We start from the raw sequence: 22,831 nt of genomic DNA on the forward strand, positions 1-22,831 counted from the left end.
GACGTTTTTCCTGTCCATGTATTTTACTTTAAATGTAATTTGTAACTGGACTGTACTTTTACACTGTAAATTGTAATTGCTAATATAACTTAAAATAATAAGTAATCTGAACTGATATGCACTTACTTTGCTGACTTTACTATGCTACACTTAGTTAATAACACTTTTTGGTGGAGAAAGTAATTAAACTTATCAACCCTAAGTAAACGTAACTGAAAAAGTACGAGTAATGAAGACCGTCCTCAAAACCCTCATAAATTTGACATCTCTGTTCGACACTAGGTGGCAGCACATGCGCATTTCTCCATGAAGACTAGTTTGGTAGTGGCGGTTCTCAACAGCTATAGCGGGAAGACAGGGTCTGGCTTTGCTGTAAGGTAAGTTACTTAAAACTTGAGCAATTGTATCGGCTTTTATTTAGTAAACTGTATGCCGTGCTGTTCATGAATCGGTTAGAGGTTTCAGGTTAACTGTCTTCATATTGCCAGGTCAAACACTCCTCAGCAAGCTAAGCATACACTGTATTTTTTTTTATTTCTGTTTGCTGGGAGTCAGTTCTAACATCAACGACAGAGGGGAAAAATAGCATATTTAAGCCAAAACAGCTCAAAGAATGATGGCACATCAAGTGGACTCTTCCTCATTTTTCAAGCCACCAATCCAAATGGACAAGGTGACATTTTTTTTGGTCTCATCATTCACTGAGAACATTCAAAACTTGCTGAATGAGAAATATGCTGCTCAAAAAACTGTCCTTGTTGCAGCATCTGTGAGCACTGACAGCATCAAATATTGTCCAGATATGATTGTGTCGGTTGGTGCCTGTGCATCTCTACCTGATTTTAAGCAAATCCACAAAATCCTTGACATCAACAGTGATGTTTTGTTTGTGTGCAAAGATCTGACATCATGGTACGAGGAGCATCTGCGTTCTTATGAGCTATGCACTCATGTGTCATCACTGTCACTCAACCAGATTTCTGACCTGAATGACCCATTTCCTCTTTCATCCTACAGAATTAGGGGCAGAACATTTGTTACCCTAAGGCACTATATTTTTTGTTGATTAAATACTTTACCTTTTAATGTCAAGTTACATAACTAAATTTCTTTTCAAATCTTTTTAGAGTCACAAACAATGGAGAGGATAACATTACGGATAATTGTCCATGACACTGACATCAGGAAAATCATACTCGATGGAAAACCACAGACGCTTGACTCACTCATTGAACAGCTGGAAGTGAAGCTGGATCTGCAGTACAAGTTCTCCCTTCAGTATGAGGATCCTGATTTTAACAATGCCCTTGTCAACCTCACTGATATTGCTGACCTGCCTGACAAAGCCACCCTCAAGATAATCACCGTGTTGCCTACACCCACATCAGGCACACCTAGCACATCTAGCACAACTGACACTGAGATCCTCTCTCCCTCCCCCAGTAGTTGGTCTTCACTTACTCGATCTCCATGGCCAGAGATTTTTGAAATTCCGTATTTTCCAGTGGACATTGAATACCGATTACGGCAGGGGAATCTTCTGTATATGAGAGACAAAACATATCTAAATGTGCCTAAGGACATGAAACATGAAATACTGGCAAAACTTGCTGAGACTATTTACAGCTTCAAGTCCTTTCCAAGTGATGAAAACTTTCAGGCTGTTGCAACTGCACTGATTCATAAGCATCCATGCCTCAAAGAACCAGGCTCGTCCTCTGGGTGCGACGGCTGGAAAAACAGCCTCAAGTACAAAATGGGGAATTACCGCAGCAAACTGCGTCGAGCTGGATGGCGAGATGTGGCCGTAAGTCACGGGAAGAGAAGCGCTCAAGCACCTCAGAAAAGTGTCAAAAGGCCCAAACGGTGCGAAGTTAATTTTCTTCCCAATTTTCCTGATGGTGAAGATGAGGACAGCATGGAGTCCAAGCGCAAAAAACTTGTAGAAGAGATGAGAAAACGCCACCCAGATGCTGTTGTCATCTCCCAGAAGATGGACTCCACATATGCCTTAAGAAGACAGGAAGTGGTAAACCTGGAGCCTCCAGTGAAAGACACATTGGAAAGGTGGCCAGCACTCTTCACAGAGAGTCAGGTACTTTAAAACGCAGTAGAGCAAAACTGGTTACAGCAGTTGCCTTTATGTTTATTATAAGGCCAGATGTAATAGTAGTTGTCCTTTTTTCTTGTCTAAATTGACTTTATCTTTTATCTTAACATTTCCTTTAGATTGTTGCAGAGTTCCTTCGCTTGTCAAGCCAAAAACTTAAAAATAGAATTCTTCAAAGAACTTGACAAGTACATTCCACGATTTTTGGAGATTTTCAAGTCCAAGGGAGGACGTGTCGGCAAGAAACTACAGGAATACCTGCAACATTTCACGCCACGAGTAAGATTTTTTTTCCCATAAAATAGTTGAACTGCATTATGTCTACAAAGCTGTTAATTGTCCTTGACCATTTTGAGTGATTTTTGTTTTGATGTTTTTTTTTTCAGAGTATGGATGTTACTGTGAACCGAACAATAGTCCTTCGTAGGCTTCCTGTCATCCTTGGAGATGAGAATGCAGACTTTTTCAAGACATGCTTTGTAAGTTGTTTGTAGTCCCTATTATTGCAATTCCACACCACAGTATTATGTCTCTTCCACTGTCTCTGAGTCATTGCTGCTTTATTTACATCACATGATCACACAACTACTCATGAGCAGGACCTATTAGTGGATATGCAGTCTTTAAAAGGTTTGATTGCAAAGTTTTATGTAGGTAAACAACAACAACAACTGAACAACAACAGCACTTTATTGTTGATGCTCTTATGCATCTTACTACTATACTGCCACTAGTGATGCAAGATAATAACTGACACATTGTGTTTGTAATGTTGTTAGGACTGTGATGAACCTGACGTGTCCCACACCTCAATTGGGATCCTGACAGTCATTTCTGAGGATGACCCAGGCTCTCCTGACTCACTCCACCTAAAGGCTTCAGGTACTGCAATCATTTTGGAGGGAACAATGGTGATGGATGACATTAAAGATCTTCCAGATGCCATGTGCCTTCTCTTTGGGCTGATTTACTCCCTGAATTTGGAGTACCCTAAACAACTGAAAAACACCTTCGACTTTATTCAAAGAGTGCTTCTGTCTCTTGGACACCAACCCCTAAAACCAAAAATACAATCACTTAAAAATCTTCTGTTGCAGTGAGTGAATTGTCATGGCAATGTGAATAGTAGGCTATGTTTACATGTCAGGTCATTCTGTGATGTTTGCCGTACTATTGCCAGTGAAACTCTTCAGTACTGAGAAGGTGTCCACTGTTTTTTGTCTGTTTTTTTTTGTTGGAGGGAGTCCCAATGCTCATTGTTCTTAAAAAGGCTGATGCATATTTGCATATGTTTATTAACGTGTTCTTGAATAAGGATAGAAAAGAAAAGAAAAGAAAAGGCTTGATGTTTGTAAGAGGTGTGAACACGTTTTCTTGGAGCCGTTATTCTTCTGTCTGTCGATGTTGTGATATAAGAGCATTAGGCTCTGTAGCCAGTTGGCTCTACATTTAGCAAAGTCTGTTTCCATAGTTTTAAATACATCTTTTAAGAATGAAAACAGAAGAGAAGGGTTTTAGCTGTTGCTTTTTCAAGTGTCATTATACACATTACAAAGTTGAACTTAAGCAGATTCATATCTGCTGGTCATTGGTCACTGGTTACTGAATGTGACTGAACTGTTTTCTTGGGGAACAAATAAACAGTTTTTGTGTTTCCTTCAAACTGTCGTCTCTATTTCCAGCAACTTGAACATTTTTAGTTAAGCTTACTTAAAGAAATTGAGGCAATCGGTTTCCTTATATTTTCTGAGTAATGTGAACTTGACTGACTTGTTAGCATGACTTTTTGCATTGAGTAGACCTTACTTAACATAACTTAGTTTTTTTATGTTGTCTGAACTTATATTTTATAGTTTACCAAACTAATTGTTTTTGAGTTACTATAACTTAAATTTACTGAGTAGTCTAAACACATGCCTTTTCAGCTTTTGTAGCTTAAAATTAATGACAAACTTTACTTAGAAATTTTGAGGCAATTGGTTTCCTTAGTTTTTTTAAGTAATGTCCACTTATTACATTTTACAGTGTACCTTTGCCATTAACTTTTAACTGTTTATCTAGGTCAAAAAGCCTAACCAGGGAAGGGGGCTGTAAATTAGCCTTTGGCTGGAAACCTTGTGTACACTGCATCTGTTACCTAATTGGTGATAAAGTTAAATTGTACTGTCCCTGCAAAAATAAATAAATAAATAAATTAAAAAAAAATAACCATGGTTCATGAACTGGTTCATATTCTGGGTGAAGGTGAACTGAACGTTCAGTATTTCCGCCTGATAAACGTTCTTGTGAGCGCACTCATTCTGCCCTTTGTGACACAGCTGGACTTTGTTCTAGAGAGTTCCAGGTTTCCATGGAGCATTCCAGGTAAGTTCCCAGCTCAAACACATTGTAAACAGCCTTTAATATATAGCTGAAAACCACCAGATCTAGCAACACCAGCCACCACAGAGCTGCACCGCCCATGCGTCATTAAACTGTGAAACATGGAGGCAAAATCCAACAAAGGCAGCAGCTCCACGTCTGCCTCCATGATCATTGCAGCATCTTTGTACGATCCCTTAAATCATTTCTGAAAAGGTCAGTGATGATCCAGAAGGGAGAAATCTGGCCTTTTTCTGTGAACTTTGCCCGCCGGGTGTCAAGAAGCAACTCCGGACATCAACAACATCAACAGAAACCTGGAACGGCAGACTGAAATAAAGCACCTGCTTGCCTTCCACGGTACATGAACTAAATGTCCCTAAAAACAATCTGAAGAGGTGGCGGCAGCGGCTAAAGCAGATCCTCTACCAGCCAGAACTAAATATCGGTGTCCAGCAGCAGTAGCAGTTCCAGCGGCTTCATCTCCAGCCGCAGATGGAAAACCTTCTGCAGGATGCTGTCTGAAACCTGCAGCCTTGGAGGAAAGAGGAACCCTCAGCTTTCAGAAACTAATGCAGACATATGGTCTGCATGTCTTTCTTTGATTTTTATTTCTTCATTTGTGCTGAATTCTGCACTTTTATGACCCAAGTTCTGGAACTTTTCTTTGGTCAAACAAGTCAGAAAAAACTCTATCATAAACAAATAAATGACTTAATGAAAAGATAAATAATGTTTAAATGTTTTGCAATTTGAGGTCCATCCTTTGATTCCTACTTCAGCCTGGTTCCTACCTCAGCCTGGTTCCTACCTCAGCCTGGTTCCTACTTCAGCCTGGTTCCTACCTCAGCCTGGTTCCTACTTCAGCCTGGTTCCTACTTCAGCCTGGTTTCTACTAGTGTTAATTTATTTCTAAATTGAGTCTCAGTTTTAGTCTAGTTTCACTCGCACTTCTTAGTTTTTATCACATTTAGTCAACCTCATCTCGGTTTTATTTAGTCAGGTTTTAGTCGACTATGCAAAATGCTCGACTAAGTCGAGCATTTTAGTCTTTATTTTAGTCCAAGAAAACAAAATTTTACTTTTCAAGTTTTAGTCAACAAAAACTCTTTTTTTCCATCAGATAATATTGAACATCGTTAGTAGTATATTACATTGTTAGTAGTTAGTAGAACATTGTTGGTAGTATATCACATTGTTAGTAGTTAGTAGAACATTGTTGGTAGTATATTACATTGTTAGTAGTTAGTGAAATCCAACTGAAAACATAGTTGCCAGACTAGTATTACGTATCTAAGTTAGCATAAATTCAACTTTACACACAATTCCATCAAGAATGTAAGTTAACCAGCCACACACAATATCAACCAGTGGCTGCAGCTGAGAGCTGTGTGCTGCTGGGACCAAGCCTTTTATGAGCGCTTTTGGACGGAGGTCTGTGCAGCACTGACTCCACATTGAAAAAAGTAAACTTCGTTCATTCACATCAGTCTCCAAAGTCTCCAATACTACTAGAAAAAGGCACTAGATTTGTCGCTAGTCGCTTTTGTGAAAAAGAAAGTGGCTAGAGGGGCCTGAAAACTCTCTAAATATACTCACTAATTTTGCAACACAGAGGGGGCATGTCACTGTGTGTGTGGAGGAAGAGGCGAGGGGGAGGAGGCAGAGGAGAGAAGATCTGACAAAATCATATCGTATAATAATATAATCTTCGTCCCATCTTTGTTCTAAACTAAAATGTCCATTGACTTTTGTCTAGTTTTTATTTCATCCAGTGAAAAATGTTAGTTGATGAAAATATTTTCGTTTAGTTTTCATTAACGAAATTAACAGTAGTTCCTACCTCAGATAGTTTAATAATTCCTCAGTAAAAAAGACCATTCCAGCTGGTTTTCCTCAGGTTTTTATTGTCTAGGAGTGAAGCTGCAGCTGCTACAAGCTGGACTGAATGGGTGGAGCTACAGGGAAATGCCGTAGTCTGAGGGTAACAGCTCACAGCTACATACTGGGAAAATGAAATATGAACTAGTTCCTTTTTAGAACTGTGAACTTAGTTAAAATGTGAACTATGAACTGAACTAGTTCATTTTAAAATGTGAGAACGGAACTTTGAACTAGTTCATGTATAAACTTTCCCAACACTGCTCTCTCTCTCTCTCTCTCTTCCCTTTCCCCTCCCTCTTTCTCTCTTCCTCTCTCACAATGTCTCTCTCTCTCCATCTACTTACCTAATCTCTCTCCCTCTCTCTCTTTTTATGTCTCCCCACCTCTGTCTCACTCTATCAATCCTCTGGCTGCTCCCTCCATTTCTTTCCCTCTATCTGACCGCAACACTGAACTTCCCTTCTTCCTTTTTTTAATCTCTACCCCATCTCTTTCCCCTAAACCTAATCATTTCATCCTCCCTTCAGTTTTCCACCTGCTCTTTTCCCCTTACACAGTATTTTTTCCTAACCCTTACCAATCCCTCCCCCTACAATCTTCCCTTTTCTCTTACCTAACCATACTCTATTCTGCCACCCTGATTTCATCCACAGGATCAACAGCAGCCTGTCCAGAGACATGAAGACCCAATGTCCACCTAGTCTACCACCCCACCCTGGACATCAGCTGTCTCTACGACCATGTCCATCTATTTAAAAACATAGTCCCTATCTTTTCCCAAACACTACAAAAACACAGCTCTAAACAGAGACCAATCCACGGCCCCCAGAAAGAGCACATCCCACATAGAATACCAGGAGATCCTTAAGCAACATCCAGACCAACACAGTGTAAACAAGACCACCCTCAGCCCCACATCATGTCCCTGTCAGAGCCCACCAAAGCAACCATGATCCCCCATTGAGTGCGGCTGACCCAGCGTCTCACCTCTAGGTGAAATTGTTTTAAAACAGTTTTAGATGCCTTCCCTGTCTTTGTGAACATTGTGTTTCAGTGTGATTTGTTACGAGTGGCCCTCTGCCTCTCTGCACTTGTCATCAACTTCTCCACTCTCCTTTTTTCCTTGTTTATTTTATCAACGGCAACTTATGGAGTGTGTGCTGACAATGCAGACAATGGGATTAAACCTCCAATGATCACATACTCTGGAGTTCCCGATGTCCTCCAGCAGCGACGTTTAGAGCATGGATGGCATTATTTTGCCTTGCTTGCTGCGGCGGGGGAAGGCAAAACAAAAACTAAAGAAGACAGACTCCAGAGAGAAACAGTTTACGAAGATAGAGATGTCGCCCTCCGCTACAGATGATCACATTGTCAAATGTCAGGTCACTCAACAACAAACTGGATGAACTGACACTTCGCATCAAATATGAAGCGTTTCGATACAGCGACCTCATCTGTTTTTCTGAAACGTGGCTCAGACCGGTCTGCAAAGTGGGCACTGAAGGATACGCTCATCAGAGCCAACAGAGATGCAGTGAGATGGAAGGAATCTATCGATGGGGCACTCTGCATCTTGGGCGATAAAACGTGGGCCTCACAGTTCACTGTTCTTGATCGAGTATGCACAAGAGATTAAGGGATCCTGACGGTGTCATTCAGACCCTTCTATCCACCATTTGGTAATTACGTTGTATGTGCCAAGGCCGAACAACAGAGAAGCAGCCAACCAGATATAACAGTGTTTTAACAGCGCACCCTCCCAGTCGCTGACCAACTGGTGTTCATCCTGGATGAGTTTAACTTGCTCTCTGTGGCAGCTCACCTCCCTGATCTGTACCAGTATGTGCCGGCCCAACCCACTCGTCACAACCTGGATCCTGTTATGGTAATATTGAGGATGCCTACAAGGCAACTGACAGGCCTCCAATTGGTAAATCAGATCATATTGTTATCCATTTACTCTCTAAATATAGGCACATGGTAAAGAAGGAAATGCATATAGTAAAGAAAATTCAGGTCCGGAACCAAGAGTGAAGATAAGCTGAGGTCTTGCTTTAAACTTATAAACTGAGACATATTTTTCAACCCAAACAGATCTACATTAGTTGATCTGTATTTGAAACAGAAATTACAATTGCAACAACACATTGTCAGCAGGGTAAAACTAACCTGTCTCACGATGGTCTAAACTCAGCAAACTATATTACTTCATATACACAGTTCTGTAAGAACTCTGTTAAAGAGACCAAAGAAGTCAAATTTTTCCAGTTTTATACATTAAAACCCAGACAGGCATGGGAAGGATTAAACAAAATGATGGGGAAAATACCTGAGGAGCAGGATCACAAAGGCCCAGGATGCCTGTCTTGTAAACGACCTTAATCGTTTTTATGGACGATTTGATTCCCCGGACTGCAACGACAAGGGTAACATCTTATGTACCAACACAGCCCAGACAAACACAATCCAGCTCACTGAGGATAAGGATGGCAACTGCCTCTCCCGGATCAACTCCTTAAGCACCTGGACCGGAGGGTTTACAAGGGCGGATTTTCAAAACATGCTATAATCAGCTAAAGTTTTTTTTTGCCAGATGTTGCTTATTTGCCTGTATTTTGCCAAACACATGGAAAACATTTGTAATTACACCACTACCAAAAAAAGCGAGGGTCATGTGACCCAAACAACTTCAGTAGTGGTCCAATGAATGGAAAGGGCACTATGCCATTACTTAACTTCATTCCCAGCACCACCAATGGATTCAGTACAGTTTGCTTACAAAGCCCACAGAGGGACTGAGGATGCTACACTAACTATGCTTAGAATGACTGCCACTCACCTGCCAAAGACTAATACACACGTTAGGATTTTATTTATTGATTTTACTCCAGCTTTTAACTCCGTGTAGATTCATTTACTTCTTGTCACAGCGGTGGAGAGGAAATGGACCCAAAATTGAACTGACGAGGCAGGAGGCAGACAAACACAATAATCCAGGGTTTAATGCAAGGAACAAAGTTACTGACACAGACTAGAACACAAAGAAAACAGCAACAATGGTCTGGCACTGGGTAGGAGGAAGCAAGGGGTATATATACAGAGGACAACTAACAGGGAACAGGTGAGGTGAAGTGCAATCAGACCAGGTGAACTAACGGCCAGAAACAGAACACAGACCTCAAGAGCAACAAAGCTGGAAACAAAACTAAATATGACAAAACCACGAACATAACCTAAGACCATGACACTCCTTCAGCTCTTGTTGTACCTGGGGGTGATGGAAGGCCTCATTCTCTGGGTCAAAGCTTTTATAAGAGCTAGCTCACTGCTAATTAATGTTGGTAAAACCAAAAAGCTAATGTTTAATCAAACAGCGCCCTCCCCTCACTGTGTGCTAGTAGTAGTAGTAGTAGTAGTTGTTGTTGTTTCAGCCATATACATAGTACACGGTGAGACGAAACAACGTTTCACTGGAAGCAGCTGGTGTTTTATATATCATTAAAACACAGCAAGCGATACAGATAATATAATGAATTTATACACACTGACATCTACTCACACATGGTGTACATACACTCTCACACCCATTCTCGCTATGTTTGCTCAAGGTGAGGGGCACAGCAGTAACGTGTAAAGTGCAGAAGGTTCAGTATGCTGATTTGCATTTATGTTGCAAGAAGAACTGCAGATTGAGTTAATGTTATTTATGAAGTTGGGCTTCACCCCGTGTACGAGCTCTGGAACTGCAACCAGCTTGACATTCTGAGCTAGGATGGCATCCAGTTTATGGTTGAGCTCCTGCAACGCCATAGTCTGATTGTTCGTAGCTCAGCACGCACCTGCACAAAAGTCCAGCAGTTTGCCAGTGGCCGCTAACAGTGCTCGTATTTTGCGATACGACAGGAAACCCCCCACTCCAAAAAGCAGAAACCCAGTTATCATGAATCCAACAGTGTAGATGTCTTCAACGTCCTCAACAGAAAGAAGCGAGAAACACATGACCATCCACACCCTACAGGAATCCATCATGTATCCAGGATGCAGCTAGATGACTGCAGGTAGATGGATGCAGGTAGATGGCTGCAGGTAGAGTACTGCAGGTAGATGAATACAGGTAGATGACTGCAGGTAGATGGTTGCAGGTAGCTGAGTACAGGTAGATGACTACAGGTAGATGGATGTTGGCAGATGGTTGCAGGTAGATGACTGCAGGTAGCTGAGTACAGGTAGATGACAGGTAGATGGATACAGGCAGATTGGTTGGTGGTTGGTTGTTTGGTGGGTGTTTGGTTGGTTGCTTGGATTTGTTGGTGGTTAGTTGGTTGGTTGATCTCTGGGTTTGCTTGGTGCGTGGGTGATTGGGGTTTGGTTGGTTGGCTCCTTGGTTGGTTGGTTGGTTGTTTGGATTTGTTGGTTGGTTAGTTGGTTGGTTGGTTGGTTGATCTATTGGTTTGGCTGGTGGGTGGGTGATTGGGGGTTGGTTGGTGGTTGGTTGGTTGGTGCGTGGGTGATTGGTGGTTGGTTGGTTCCTTGGTTTGTTGGTTGGTTGTTTGGATTTGTTGGTTGGTTAGCTGGTTTGTTGGTTGGTTGATCTATTGGTTTGGCTGGTGAGTGGGTGATTGGGGGTTGGTTGGTTCCTTGGTTGGTTGGTGGTTGGTTGGTGGTTAGTTGGTTGGTGGGTGGGTGGGTGATTGGTGGTTGGTTGGTTCCTTGGTTGGTTGGTCGATGTCTGATGGTGTAGCTGGGTAGGCAGAAAGCTGTTGCCACAGTGATGCCCCGACCCCACAAGTTCCTTTCCATGGCACCTTTCCTGTTTATGACCTCAAAGTGACAATTCTTCCTGTCAACACAGTGGCAGACCAGGTTGTGGAGCTTCAGGGCTAGCAGGTCCGGTAGAACGGTGTTAAAGGCTGAGCAGTGTCTTAACACAGGTGTTGGGATGCTGCAGGTGAGTCAGGGCCTTGTGAAACGCTATGGAGACAGCATCATCAGTTGAACGCTTCTCCCTGTAGACCAGATGCAGGCTGTCCAGGCCAGCAGGGATGGCGTCCTTAATGTGCTTTACAAGGATCCGCTGGAAACCTTCATGATGACTGGGTGTTGTGGTTCCTGGGTTTTGGTGTTTCTTGGTTTGTGTTGGATTTTAATTATTGTTTGGGTTCCTGGGTTTTTGTCATGTTTGGTTTTGTTGTGTACATTCTTTGGGTTCAGTTTTGTCATGTCTAGTCTGGTTTACTGTTTTCCCTCATGTGCTCAGTTTTCTGTTCCTGGCTCGTTACTTCACCTGGTTTGATTTCTCATTCACTTCACCTGTGCCTGATTACTCCCTCTGTCTACAAATCCCTATGGTTTTCAGTTTGCTGTGTCAGAACTTTGTGCTTCATTCCCCTGTATTGTGTGTTCCCTGCTCCTGAGTTTGTTTCTAATAAACTCATTTACCTGCACCCACCTGCCTCTTGCCTCTCCTGCCTGCATTTGGGTCCTCACCTCTGCCAACACACACAACACTGGGGTGGCAGGCGGTGATCATTGAGGCAGGTAATGCTGGTTTTCTGGGCACAGGCACAATGATAGAGGACTTTAGGCAGACAGGATATATATATATATATATATATATATATATATATATATATATATAATTTTTTACTCCATTCCATCCTCACTTCCCTGATCCTCCACACCTGTTCCTGATCCGCTCATCAGCATCAAGTCAACCTGCCACACCTGTCTCCCTTTGTTTCCCCAGTCCTCTTATACTCCAGCACCTCAGTTACTCCCTGTTGGACCTTAATCTACACTCCTGTTGGACTCACTTCTCCTCCACTCCTGGCTTCCTCAACCCCGTTATCACTTCCAGTATCGGTATCAGTATGATCATTATTCTGAGTTCTGTATGTGAATAAAGTGTTGGTAACGTTATCCTGTCTCCTTGGAGTCCATGTGTAACACACACATGTTTGAAGGGATTTCTCCACAAAACAATGAAAAAGTATTTCCTCTGACCACAAAATGGACCCCTGTCTTCCAGATAAAGTCTGCATGTCTCTGTGCCAGAAGTTATACAAAGTCATCCACGCTGGTCTGAAATCCTGAGCCAAGTCCTCCACAATAATTGCGCTCCATCCTTCCATTTTTATTTGTTCAGTCTTAACCATCAGTTTAGAAAAAAGCTGGCACCAGAGGTCACGAAGAGTCCAGTACAAGTTTTAAATCAGGAAATAGTCTGATGGCAGGAAATGGATCAGTGATAACAGGTTAGCAAACACCACTGCAAAAGCCCCTCACTTGGGTCTATTGAGGTCTAGATGGAAACAATAAATAAATAGACCTTGTATGCATTTTCATAATACCAGAATAAACGTCTCACATATTAGACACTTGTTTCAATTAATCTAATGTCCTCTGGGTCCCACACAATCACAACATCACAGATCAGAAGCTAACTTCATCAATGTCAGGCTGCGACTGAACATTTTTTTCATCAACATTTATAGACAGAACTGAAAACCCAGAAACTACCAACCAATCAACCAACCAATCAACCAACCAACCAGCAACAAAACAACCAACAAACCAATCAACCAACCAACCAACCATCCAGCAACCAATCAACCAAATAACCACCAACCAACCAACCAACAAGCAACCAGCAACCAAAAAACCAACCAACCAATCATCCTCCCACCAACCACCAACCAACCAAGGAACCATCAAACCACCCACCCACCAAACAACCACCAACCGACCAACCACTCACCCACCCATCAACCAACCAGCAACCAACCAACCAACCAACCAACCTACCACTATTACATACTTGTTGTAATTAATCTAATGTCCTCTGGGTCCCCAACTACCACAACATCACAGATCAGAAGCTAACTTCATCAATGTCAGGCTGCGACTGAACTTTTTCATCCACAACCCAGCAACCAACCAACCAATCAGCCCATCAACCAACCAACCAGCAACCAACCAACCAATCAACCAACCAACCACCAACCAACCAACCACCACCAACCAACCAACCACTCACCCAACCATCAACCAACCAGCAAACAACCAACCAACCATCCAGCAACCAACCTACCAACCAAAACATCCAACCACCAACTAACCACCAACAACCAACCAACCAACCAACCAATCGACCGACCAACCAACCAACCAACAAACCAACAAACCACCAACCACCCAACCAACCAACCAACCACCAACCAACCAACCAACCAACCAACCAACCACCAACCACTCAACCACCAAGCAAACAACCAAACAAACAACTGTGTCCACCAGCTGCTAAGATTCGTACCCAGAGTGATGGTAGGAACTTTGTTGTTGACAGGAAGAATCGTCACGTTGAGGTCATAAACAGGAAGTGTGCCATGGAGAGGAACTGGTGGGGGCGGGGCATTCCCGTTGCAACAGCTTTCCGCCTCCCCAGCTTCGCCGTCAGAGATGATGAGGGTGACGGTATCAAACACTGGATCAGGACCGATCTCTCCTCCTGAACACAGAGAGCAGCGATGCATTAACAAAACTGAAATTTTAAAATTGGTTGTTCATTCAGACAGTTTCTGTTTCTGAGACAGAATCAAGATCATAATCATGATTAGGATTCAAATCAGGATCAAAATCTGAATCTGAATCAAAATAAGGATCAGGATCTAAATCAGGATCAAAACGAGAATTAGGATCTGAATCAGGATCAGGGTCAGGGTCAGGATCAAGATTAAGATCAAGATTAAGATCAAGATTAAGATCAAGATTAAGATCAAGCTCAAGTTCTAGATCAAGATCAAGATCATGATCCTAATAAGGATCAGGATGTGGCTAAAGATCAGGATCAAGAATAAAAACAGAGTCTTATATAGTGGTGTCTACTATCTCCACAGACATTGACCTCTTTACGTTAAAAAAGCAGGAAGGTGATGAAGATATTTATGAAAGTGGGACAAGTTCCCACGCATCCTGAACACAGCGTAAAAATGTCCCACAGGCTCTTGCAAGAACACTAGCAGTGTTTCCAGCACGTCCTGAATGCAGCATGAAAATGTCCCACGTGCTCTTACAAGAACATTACCGGTGTTTCAAACACGTCTTGAATGCAATGTGAAAACGTTTGACACGCTCTTACAAGAACACTATCAGTCTTTCCCAATAGTCTTGACCGTAGTGTCAAAACCTCCCATGCGCTCTTACAAGTACACTCCAGTTGTTTCCCACGCATCCTGAATGCAGCATCGACTCACCTGAGTGGACGTAGTAAATGTGTCCCTGCAGTAGGTCCTGCTGGGAGAACTTCTCCACGTTAATTCCAGTTTTCTGTATGTCCCCCCTGCTGGGCCTCCGGGCCAGCATGTAGGTCAGTCTGGAGTCGTCACTGTCCCGGTCTGTGGCCGATAGATAGTCCACCGTCACCTGGACCTGTCCCCCCTCTGAACAGCTTAGCTCTACTTGTAGATCCTCCCCCAGCTGGGGAGGCTCATCGTTCATCAGCAGGACCTGAGGACAGACACACCTCTCCACACCTGTTCTGAGCTCAGCAGGTAACATGATGATGTCACCACAGACTCACCTGGACCTGCAGGACAACATCCACAAAGTTCACACCGTCTGTCACCCTCAGACTTATCTCGTCCTCTGTGGTCTCGGAGTCGTCATGGATGTACCTGCAATACAGGACATGCCAACCGCTTAGTTGGAGGGGCCAGAGCAGCTGGCGGGCTGAGGACGATGTAACACACATGTGGTCTGCATAGCGAACCGTGTTTACATGTGACTGTGCTCATAGCCTCCATGACTGGTTAACGTGTTTTGGTGTGTGTATGGATCAGAACATCATGCTGGTTTTGATGCAAACCTTGTTTGGTCATTTCCCTCCAGAATAACAAGTTGCAGCAGCTGGAAGAATCAGCTTCACCTGTTGCCACAACAACCTCACTGCATAAAGCAGAACCACCTGACCCAGTCTCTCCTAACCTGGTCTCACCTGACTTGTCTCATTTGACACCAGTCTCACCTGGCCCCGTCTCACCGGATACTGGTCTCACATGGCACTGGTCTCACCTGACACCAGTCTTACCTGACCCCATCTCACCTAACCCGTCTCACTTGACAATGGTCTCACCTGACACCGGTCTCACCTGACCCCATCTCACCTGACACTTGTCTCATGTGACACCGGTCTCACCTGACCTGTCTCACCTGACGCCGGTCTCACCTGACCCGTCTCACCTGACACCAGTCTTACCTGACCCCATCTCACCTAACCCGTCTCACTTGACAATGGTCTCACCTGACACCGGTCTCACCTGACCCCATCTAACCTGACACTTGTCTTATCTGACACTGGTCTCACCTGACCCAGTTCCTGCCAACAAGGTGTCACCAGACCTGGTCTCACCTGACCTGGTCTCACCTGAGCCGTAGTCTTTGCAGGTCCTGCAGCATGAACCCATCTCCCAGCAGCAGCGCTTGGCCTTGTAGCTCCAGCCGGCCATGACGAGCCACCATCTGAAGCTCCACCCTCAGCGCCTCATCCCGACTGTCCTGATCCTGGACCAGGAGGTGCTCTTCTGTGACAAATGCGCTGCCCCCCTCCTCCACCTTCAGCAGGTTCGTGAAGGCCTGTGAGACAGACAGAGAATCCAAACGGTCTGGTCCAGATCTAAACCTTAATGGTCTGATAATTGGGGGATAATTGACCTCTGGTGCCTGGTTATCCACGGGAGTGACGGTGATGTTGAAGATCAGACCGGAGATGGTACCGCCGTGGCGATCGCTGACAGAGAAGATGAACTGAACGAAGAGTGGCTCGGGGCCCACGTCCTCCATAGGAGGCATGAAGGCCACTTTCATGTGGTTCACTGCATGCTGGGGTGGGGCAGAGGATAAAGGACAGCATCATTTTCATAGGTTAAAACTGTCCAGATCCACAGGTACAGAAATAAACAACATCTTGAAGAACTTTATTCATTAAACAAAATATAAGTGAGGAAATTTAACAGCAGCTGATTGGGATGGTGATCGGGTCCAAAATCAGCATTCATGAATGTTTGTGAAAATCCAAGACAGGAGATAATTCTTTTGAACAGTTTGAAAACAAAGTTCCTCAAAAAACTTTGAAGAATTTTAGTATTTGTCATTAAACCATTGAATTGGTCTGGAGGAACCTCAGTGTGCAAAAGAAAAGCAGCAGGTCTTAGCTGAATTGATTCTTGTGAAATATGCTGGAATGTTTCAGTTCATTTCAGGTCTCTGATCCCCCTGATACCATCACCAGATATAGGTGATGGTATGGGGTCAGATCAGGGTTCCGTCTTGTATGGGGACGGATCAGGGTTCTATCTTGTACTGGGATGGACCAGGGTTCTCTCTTGTGTGGGGTTAGATCATGGTTCTGTGATTGTATGGGGATGGATCAGGGTACTCTGATGGTATGGGGATGGATCAGACTTCTCGCTTGTTTGGGGTCGGCTCATGGTTCTGTGATGGTATGGGGTCGGATCAGAGTTCTGTCTTGTTTGGGGATGGATCAGGGTTCTGTGATGGTATGGGATTGATCAGGGTTCTGTCTTGTTTGGGGATGGATCAGGGTTCTGTGATGGTATGGGAATGGATCAGGGTTCTTTCTTGTATGGGGATGGATCAGGGTTCTGTGATGGTATGGGGTCAGATCAGGGTTCTGTGATTGTATGGGGATGGATCAGAGTTCTCGCTTGTTTGGGGTCGGCTCATGGTTCTGTGATGGTATGGGGTCGGATCAGAGTTCTGTCTTGTTTGGGGATGGATCAGGGTTCTGTGATGGTATGGGAATGGATCAGGGTTCTTTCTTGTATGGGGATGGATCAGGGTTCTGTGATGGTATGGGGTCAGATCAGGGTTCTGTGATGGTATGGGGTCGGATCAGAGTTCTGTCTTGTTTGGGGATGGATCAGGGTTCTGTGATGGTATGGGGTCGGATCAGAGTTCTGTCTTGTTTGGGGATGGATCAGGGTTCTGTGATGGTATGGGAATGGATCAGGGTTCTTTCTTGTATGGGGATGGATCATGGTTCTGTAATGGTATGGGGTCAGATCAGGGTTCTGTGATTGTATGGGGATGGATCAGGGTTCTCGCTTGTTTGGGGTTAGATCATGGTTCTGATGGTATTGGAATGGATCAGGGTTCTGATATGGTTTTGGATCGGCTCATGGTTCTGTGATAGCATGGGGTCAGTTCAGAGTTCTGTCTTGTTTGGGGATGGATCATGGTTCTGTGATGGTATGGGGTCAGTTCAGAGTTCTGTCTTGTATGGGGATGGGTCAGGGTTCTATGATGGTATAGGGATGGATCATGGTTCTGTGATGGTATGGGGTCGGATCAGGTTTCAGTCTGGTATGGGGTCAGATCAGGGTTCTGACTTTTTTGGGGATGGATCAGGGATCTATCTTGTACTGGGATGGATCGGGGTTCTGTGATTGTATGAGGATGGATCAAGATTCTTGCTTGTATGGGGTTAGATCATGGTTCTGATGATATGGGGATGGATCAGGTTCTGTGATGGTATGGCCTTCCTGCAATTTTCAATAAGATGATGAAGGACCAAATTCTACTACATTATAACAGCATGACTGAGGAAGAGAAGGTTACAGACACTGGACTGACCAGTGTTCCCATATATGAAGAAATAAAGATTTTACTTTTTAAACATTTGGAGTGTGTTGCAGCTTGAAAATAAGTTGAAACAAAAGTGACTGGGTGAAGTTGATGTGGTTCAGAACCAATTTGAGTGGTCATTACAACTTTAAAACGGCTGTATAAGTACAGTCCATTTACCTTCGGCCTCAGGATTTAAACCCTTGATGCAGTAAACCAGAAACAAATGCAAAAAACATTGTGGTAAAGTTTGTGTGATGCATACCTGAGTGAAGGACTTTAGCACCGGCAACATGTGATCTTTCTTCATGGCATTAGTGCTGTCGGTGTAGAACAGACGTCCTGCATCCATCAGTCTGAAACATAAAAAGTCTCAAAGACTCTGGAGCCAGATCTGTTGAACTTGTCTTTAATTTCCGGTGTCTTCCCAGAACTTCTAAAAACAGCTGTAATCAAACCTCTGCTAAACAGGGACAATCTAGACCAGTGAAATCCAACTCCGGTTCTTGTGAGCTACTGTCCTGCAGGTTTTGGTTTTTACCCTGATGCAACACACCTGACTGAAATCACTGGGTCATTAACAGGCTTGTGCAGAGGTGTGTTGTAGTAGGAGACATCTGAAACCATCAGGCAGTAGCTCACGAGGACCGGAGTTGGAGACCCCTGATCTAGACACACATGACCACCTACAGGCCAATCTCTGATCTTTCTTTTCTTAGTAAGATCATGGAAAATGCAGTTTTTCATCAACTATACGAATTTTTTTTAACACAAAACAACTGCTACAATGTCTTCCAATCAGGTTTTAGACAGCACCACAGCACTGAGATGCTCTGACCAAAGCCACTAATGACATATGTTTGAATATAGACAATGGAAAAATGTCAGTCTTAGTTTTACTGGACCTCAGTGCTGCATTTCATACAGTCGACCACAATATATTACTCCCGACTGGAGAGCTGGGTGGGCCTCTCTGGTGCTACACTGGTTTAAATCTTATTTAGAGAACAGGAAGTACTTTGTGTCAACAGGTAATTTTACATGTGGAGTCCCCAAGGATTCTAGTCTATTTCATGCTATTCTATTCTATTCTATTCTATAGTCATTTACCAGACGCTTTTATCCAAAGCAACTTACATTTGAGAGGAAGAACAACACAAGCAAGAATTCAAACAAGATGGGACGTCATAATTAAGTGGTAGTCAGACTGCTGTAAGTCCAGTTGGACCCACAATATCAACTTGGGCATGGAGCTGGACAAATCTTTCTAACTCATTCTGAGTAGAAGAGTTAAGCTAAGTGCGGAAATGTTCCTTAAACAACTGAGTCTTTAGCTTGCTTTTAAAAGTTGAAAAGGGCTCTGCGGATCGGACAGAATTTGGTAGATCGTTCCACCACCGGGAAACAACAGAGGAGAAAAGTATAGCTACTGATTTTGTGACACGTTGTGGGAGCACTAGGCGTTTTTGGCTGGCAGAGCATAACTATCCATAAACCATCCTGGGGCCTCTTCTGTTTAACATCTACAGGCTCCCACTGGCCCAGGTCATAAAGAACAACAACATTAGTTACCATAGCTATGCAGATGACACACACGTATATATTACAGTGTCACCAGGAGACCGAGGCCCAGTACAGGTTCTTGGTAAATGTATTGAGGAGATTAATGGCTGGATGCGTCTGAACTTTCTTCAGTTAAACAAAAACTAAACTAGGTGATGGTCTTTGGAGACAAAGAGAAACGATTAAAACCCACCAATCAGTCCAGAAATCTGGGTGCAGTGAGGGCCTCAGACCTAAAAACCACAAACCAGGCCAGAAACCTGGGTGTTGTGATGGACTCAGACCTAAAAATCTCCAACCTGGCCAGAAATCTGGGTGTAGTGATGGACTCAGACCTAAAAACAACCAACCAGGAAAGAAATGTGGGTGCACTGATGGACTCAAACCTATAAATCACCAACAAAGCCAGAAATATACCCTTTTCTCTCTTCTGCACAACATTTTTCACACCCCCCCCCCCCCCCCCCCGCCCCCCCACCACCACCACCACCACTCTCTGCCGCCCCATCTCTACTCCACTGACACATGCTCCACATGTCTGGAACAAACTCCCAGAAAGCCTCAGAACAGCTGGAACACTCAGTTTATTTAGATCCAGGTTAAAGACCCACCTGTTCTCTGCTGCATGGACTAGTTTTTATTTAGAGTCCAGATCTGGATATGGTTCTTTAAGCTGGAATTCTTAAACTTGATCATGTTTTAGTGCAGTCTTTCCTCACAGTGGTCTATGTTAGCTTTGTCTTTCTGTTTTTATTTATTTTATTTCTTTTAATGTTTTGTTTTTTATTGCACTTGTTATTGCTCCCACTATAATACTTTTGTTCTATGTAAAGCACGTTGAATTGTCTTGTACATGGAATGTGCTATACAAATAAATTTGCCTTGCCTAAAGAAAATAATCTCAACTCAGGATCAACACCACCATGAATCACATGGACCTGTCCTGGGTCTGTGTCCAGCGTGTTCCTTACCCAGGATGCAGTAGGCTGAAGCAGGGCTGTGTGATGACATAGGTCAGGTCTACATCTGGGTTCTCCTTATCAGTGAAGTGGAGGTGAGCCTGCGTGATGTAAACCACCTCCGTCTCCTTCACCATCAGGTAGCGAACAGTACCAGAAACCTCCACCGGCAGCTGATCCTTCACTGGGAAGACCTGGACCACCAACGTCTGTAGACAGGAAGTGACAGGAGATGTGTCAAACAGGTCAATGCCTCATGCCAGAGCTGCGTTTGTCTGACTTACATATGTCTGAGAGAGATTGGGCGGCTGGTGGCTGTCGGACAATGTGAAGTCGAAGGAGTCCTCAAACATCTCATCTCCTGAGTGCTGGTAGTAAATCTGACCCTGGAGGAGGTCCCTCTGCAGGAAGCTGTCCACTGATACTGCTGAACCAACACCAAAAGATCAGGGAAGTCAGTATACGGATTTTCATCTTCGCAGTTAATATGGTGATAATTGAGTATGTCGATGATCAGATATCACCACAGCCTGAAAAAAATGGTAAAACTCATTAAATATTTAGTTCTTTATCAATAAATATTATTTGATGAATGATATTTTTTAAGATCACATGTATTGATGAAGGTGATGTGTCTGCATCATCTATTCAACAGACAAAATACATAATTATTTAACAACAGAAAAAAAAAGAAAAACATTCTGATGGTTTGTTGTTTTTCATTGATTTTTAAAAAGTAAATATGTTGACCTGTAATAACGATCAGTATAGGGGTCCTGATATTTTTCATGTATATGAATAAATTAGGTATAAATGTTTCTGTACATATTGCAGTAAACGTTGCAGTTAATGCTTCCCTGCTGGAAGTTCTTTCCCATGAGTTTCAATCTTTAAAAGAAAGTTTGGAATATATCTAAAAGCAAGTGGAAGCTCTTTCTACGGAGAACAACGCCCTGAGATTTGGTGAAAAGCAGTTAATGTTGCAGTAAACTTTGCAGTTTATGTTGCAGTAAATGTTGCAGTAAACATTGCAGTAAATGTCTCAGTAAACTTTACAATAAATGTTGAAGAAAACTTTGCAGCAAATGTCGCAGTAAATGTTGCATTTAACGTCACAGTAAACATCGCAGTAAATTTCGTAGCAAAAGTTGCAGGCAATGTTGCAGTTAATGTAGCAGTAAATTTCACAGTAAACGTCCCAGTTAAAGTCGCAGTTAATGTTGCAGTAAAGGTCACAGTTAATGTTGCAGTAAATGTAGTAGTAAATGTTGCAGTAAACATCGGAGTAAACATTGCAGTAAATGTTCCAGTAAATGTCACAGTAAACGTTGCAGTAAACACAAAAGCTAATGTTACAGTAAATGTTGCATTAAATGTTGCAGAAAATGTCACAGTAAACATTGTAGTTAATGTCGCAATAAACGTTCCAATAAATGTTGTAGTAAATGTTACAGCAAATGTCGCAGTAAATGTTGCAGTGAACGTCACAGTTAACATTGCAGTAAAGTTCGTAATAAAACTTGCAGCAAACGTCACAATTAAAGTCGAAGTCTGTGAGTTAATGTTGCAGTAAATGTTACAATAAACATCACAGTAAATGTTGCAGTTAATGTCGCAGTTAATGTCACAGTAAATGTCGCAGTAAATGTTACAATAAACATCACAGTAAATGTTGCAGTTAATGTTGCAGTAAATGTTGCAGGAAATGTTACAATAAACATCACAGTAAATGTTGCAGTTAGTTTCGCAGTAAATGTTGCAGTAAATGTCGCAGTAAAAGTTACAATAAACATCACAGTAAATGTCGCAGTTAATGTTGCAGTAAATGTTGCAGTAAATGTCGCAGTAAACGTTACAATAAACATAACAGTAAATGTCACAGTTAATGTCACATTAAATTTAGCAGTAGAAATTTTAAGTAAAGTCGCAGTTAACCTCAAAGTTAGTGTTGCAGTGCACATCACAGTAAAAGTTGCAGTAAATGTCGCAGTTGATGTCGCAGTAAACATAGCAGTTAATGTCACAGTAAATGTCACAGTAAATGATGCAGTTATTATCGTAGTAAACGTCATAGTAAATGTTGCAGTAAATGTGGCAGTAAATGTTGCAGTAAATGTCACAGTGAACGTTGCAGTACATGTCAGTTAATATCACTGTAAATGCCATAGTAAATATCACAGTTAATGTCGCAATAAATGTAGCAGTAAACATCGCGGTTAATGTCACAGTAAACGCTGCAGTAAACATTGCAGAAAAATGTTGCATTAAACATCGCAGTTGATGTCGCATTAAATGTTGTAGTAAATGTTGC

At 42.8% G+C, this 22,831-nt stretch overlaps 1 protein-coding gene and 2 long non-coding RNA genes across 4 annotated transcripts in view; 1 reads left to right on the forward strand and 2 right to left on the reverse strand.

Annotated features, from left to right (window-relative positions):
• The window catches only part of frem1b (Fras1 related extracellular matrix 1b), a 169,366-nt gene that overhangs the window by 69,316 nt on the left and 77,219 nt on the right, over positions 1–22,831 (reverse strand). For both annotated transcript variants that reach the window (XM_042006153.1, XM_042006154.1), the window contains exons 11-18: positions 20,805–20,947; positions 20,533–20,729; positions 18,264–18,354; positions 16,067–16,234; positions 15,780–15,988; positions 14,937–15,030; positions 14,611–14,863; positions 13,671–13,865 (exon numbers count right to left, since the gene is read on the reverse strand). In XM_042006153.1, coding sequence (XP_041862087.1) covers positions 13,671–13,865; positions 14,611–14,863; positions 14,937–15,030; positions 15,780–15,988; positions 16,067–16,234; positions 18,264–18,354; positions 20,533–20,729; positions 20,805–20,947 — 1,350 coding nt within the window. The remainder of the gene's footprint in view (positions 1–13,670; positions 13,866–14,610; positions 14,864–14,936; positions 15,031–15,779; positions 15,989–16,066; positions 16,235–18,263; positions 18,355–20,532; positions 20,730–20,804; positions 20,948–22,831) is intronic.
• LOC121652976 lies at positions 2,311–3,027 on the forward strand. Its single transcript, XR_006012718.1, has 3 exons — positions 2,311–2,389; positions 2,497–2,589; positions 2,890–3,027. It is a non-coding gene; the product is annotated as an uncharacterized LOC121652976 (long non-coding RNA).
• On the reverse strand, positions 2,925–13,019 carry LOC121652977. Its single transcript, XR_006012719.1, has 3 exons — positions 13,006–13,019; positions 6,612–6,615; positions 2,925–2,995 (listed from the first exon to the last, which is right to left on the reverse strand). It is a non-coding gene; the product is annotated as an uncharacterized LOC121652977 (long non-coding RNA).

This window comes from Melanotaenia boesemani, chromosome 14, assembly GCF_017639745.1.
Source record: "Melanotaenia boesemani isolate fMelBoe1 chromosome 14, fMelBoe1.pri, whole genome shotgun sequence".
NCBI lineage: Eukaryota > Metazoa > Chordata > Actinopteri > Atheriniformes > Melanotaeniidae > Melanotaenia > Melanotaenia boesemani.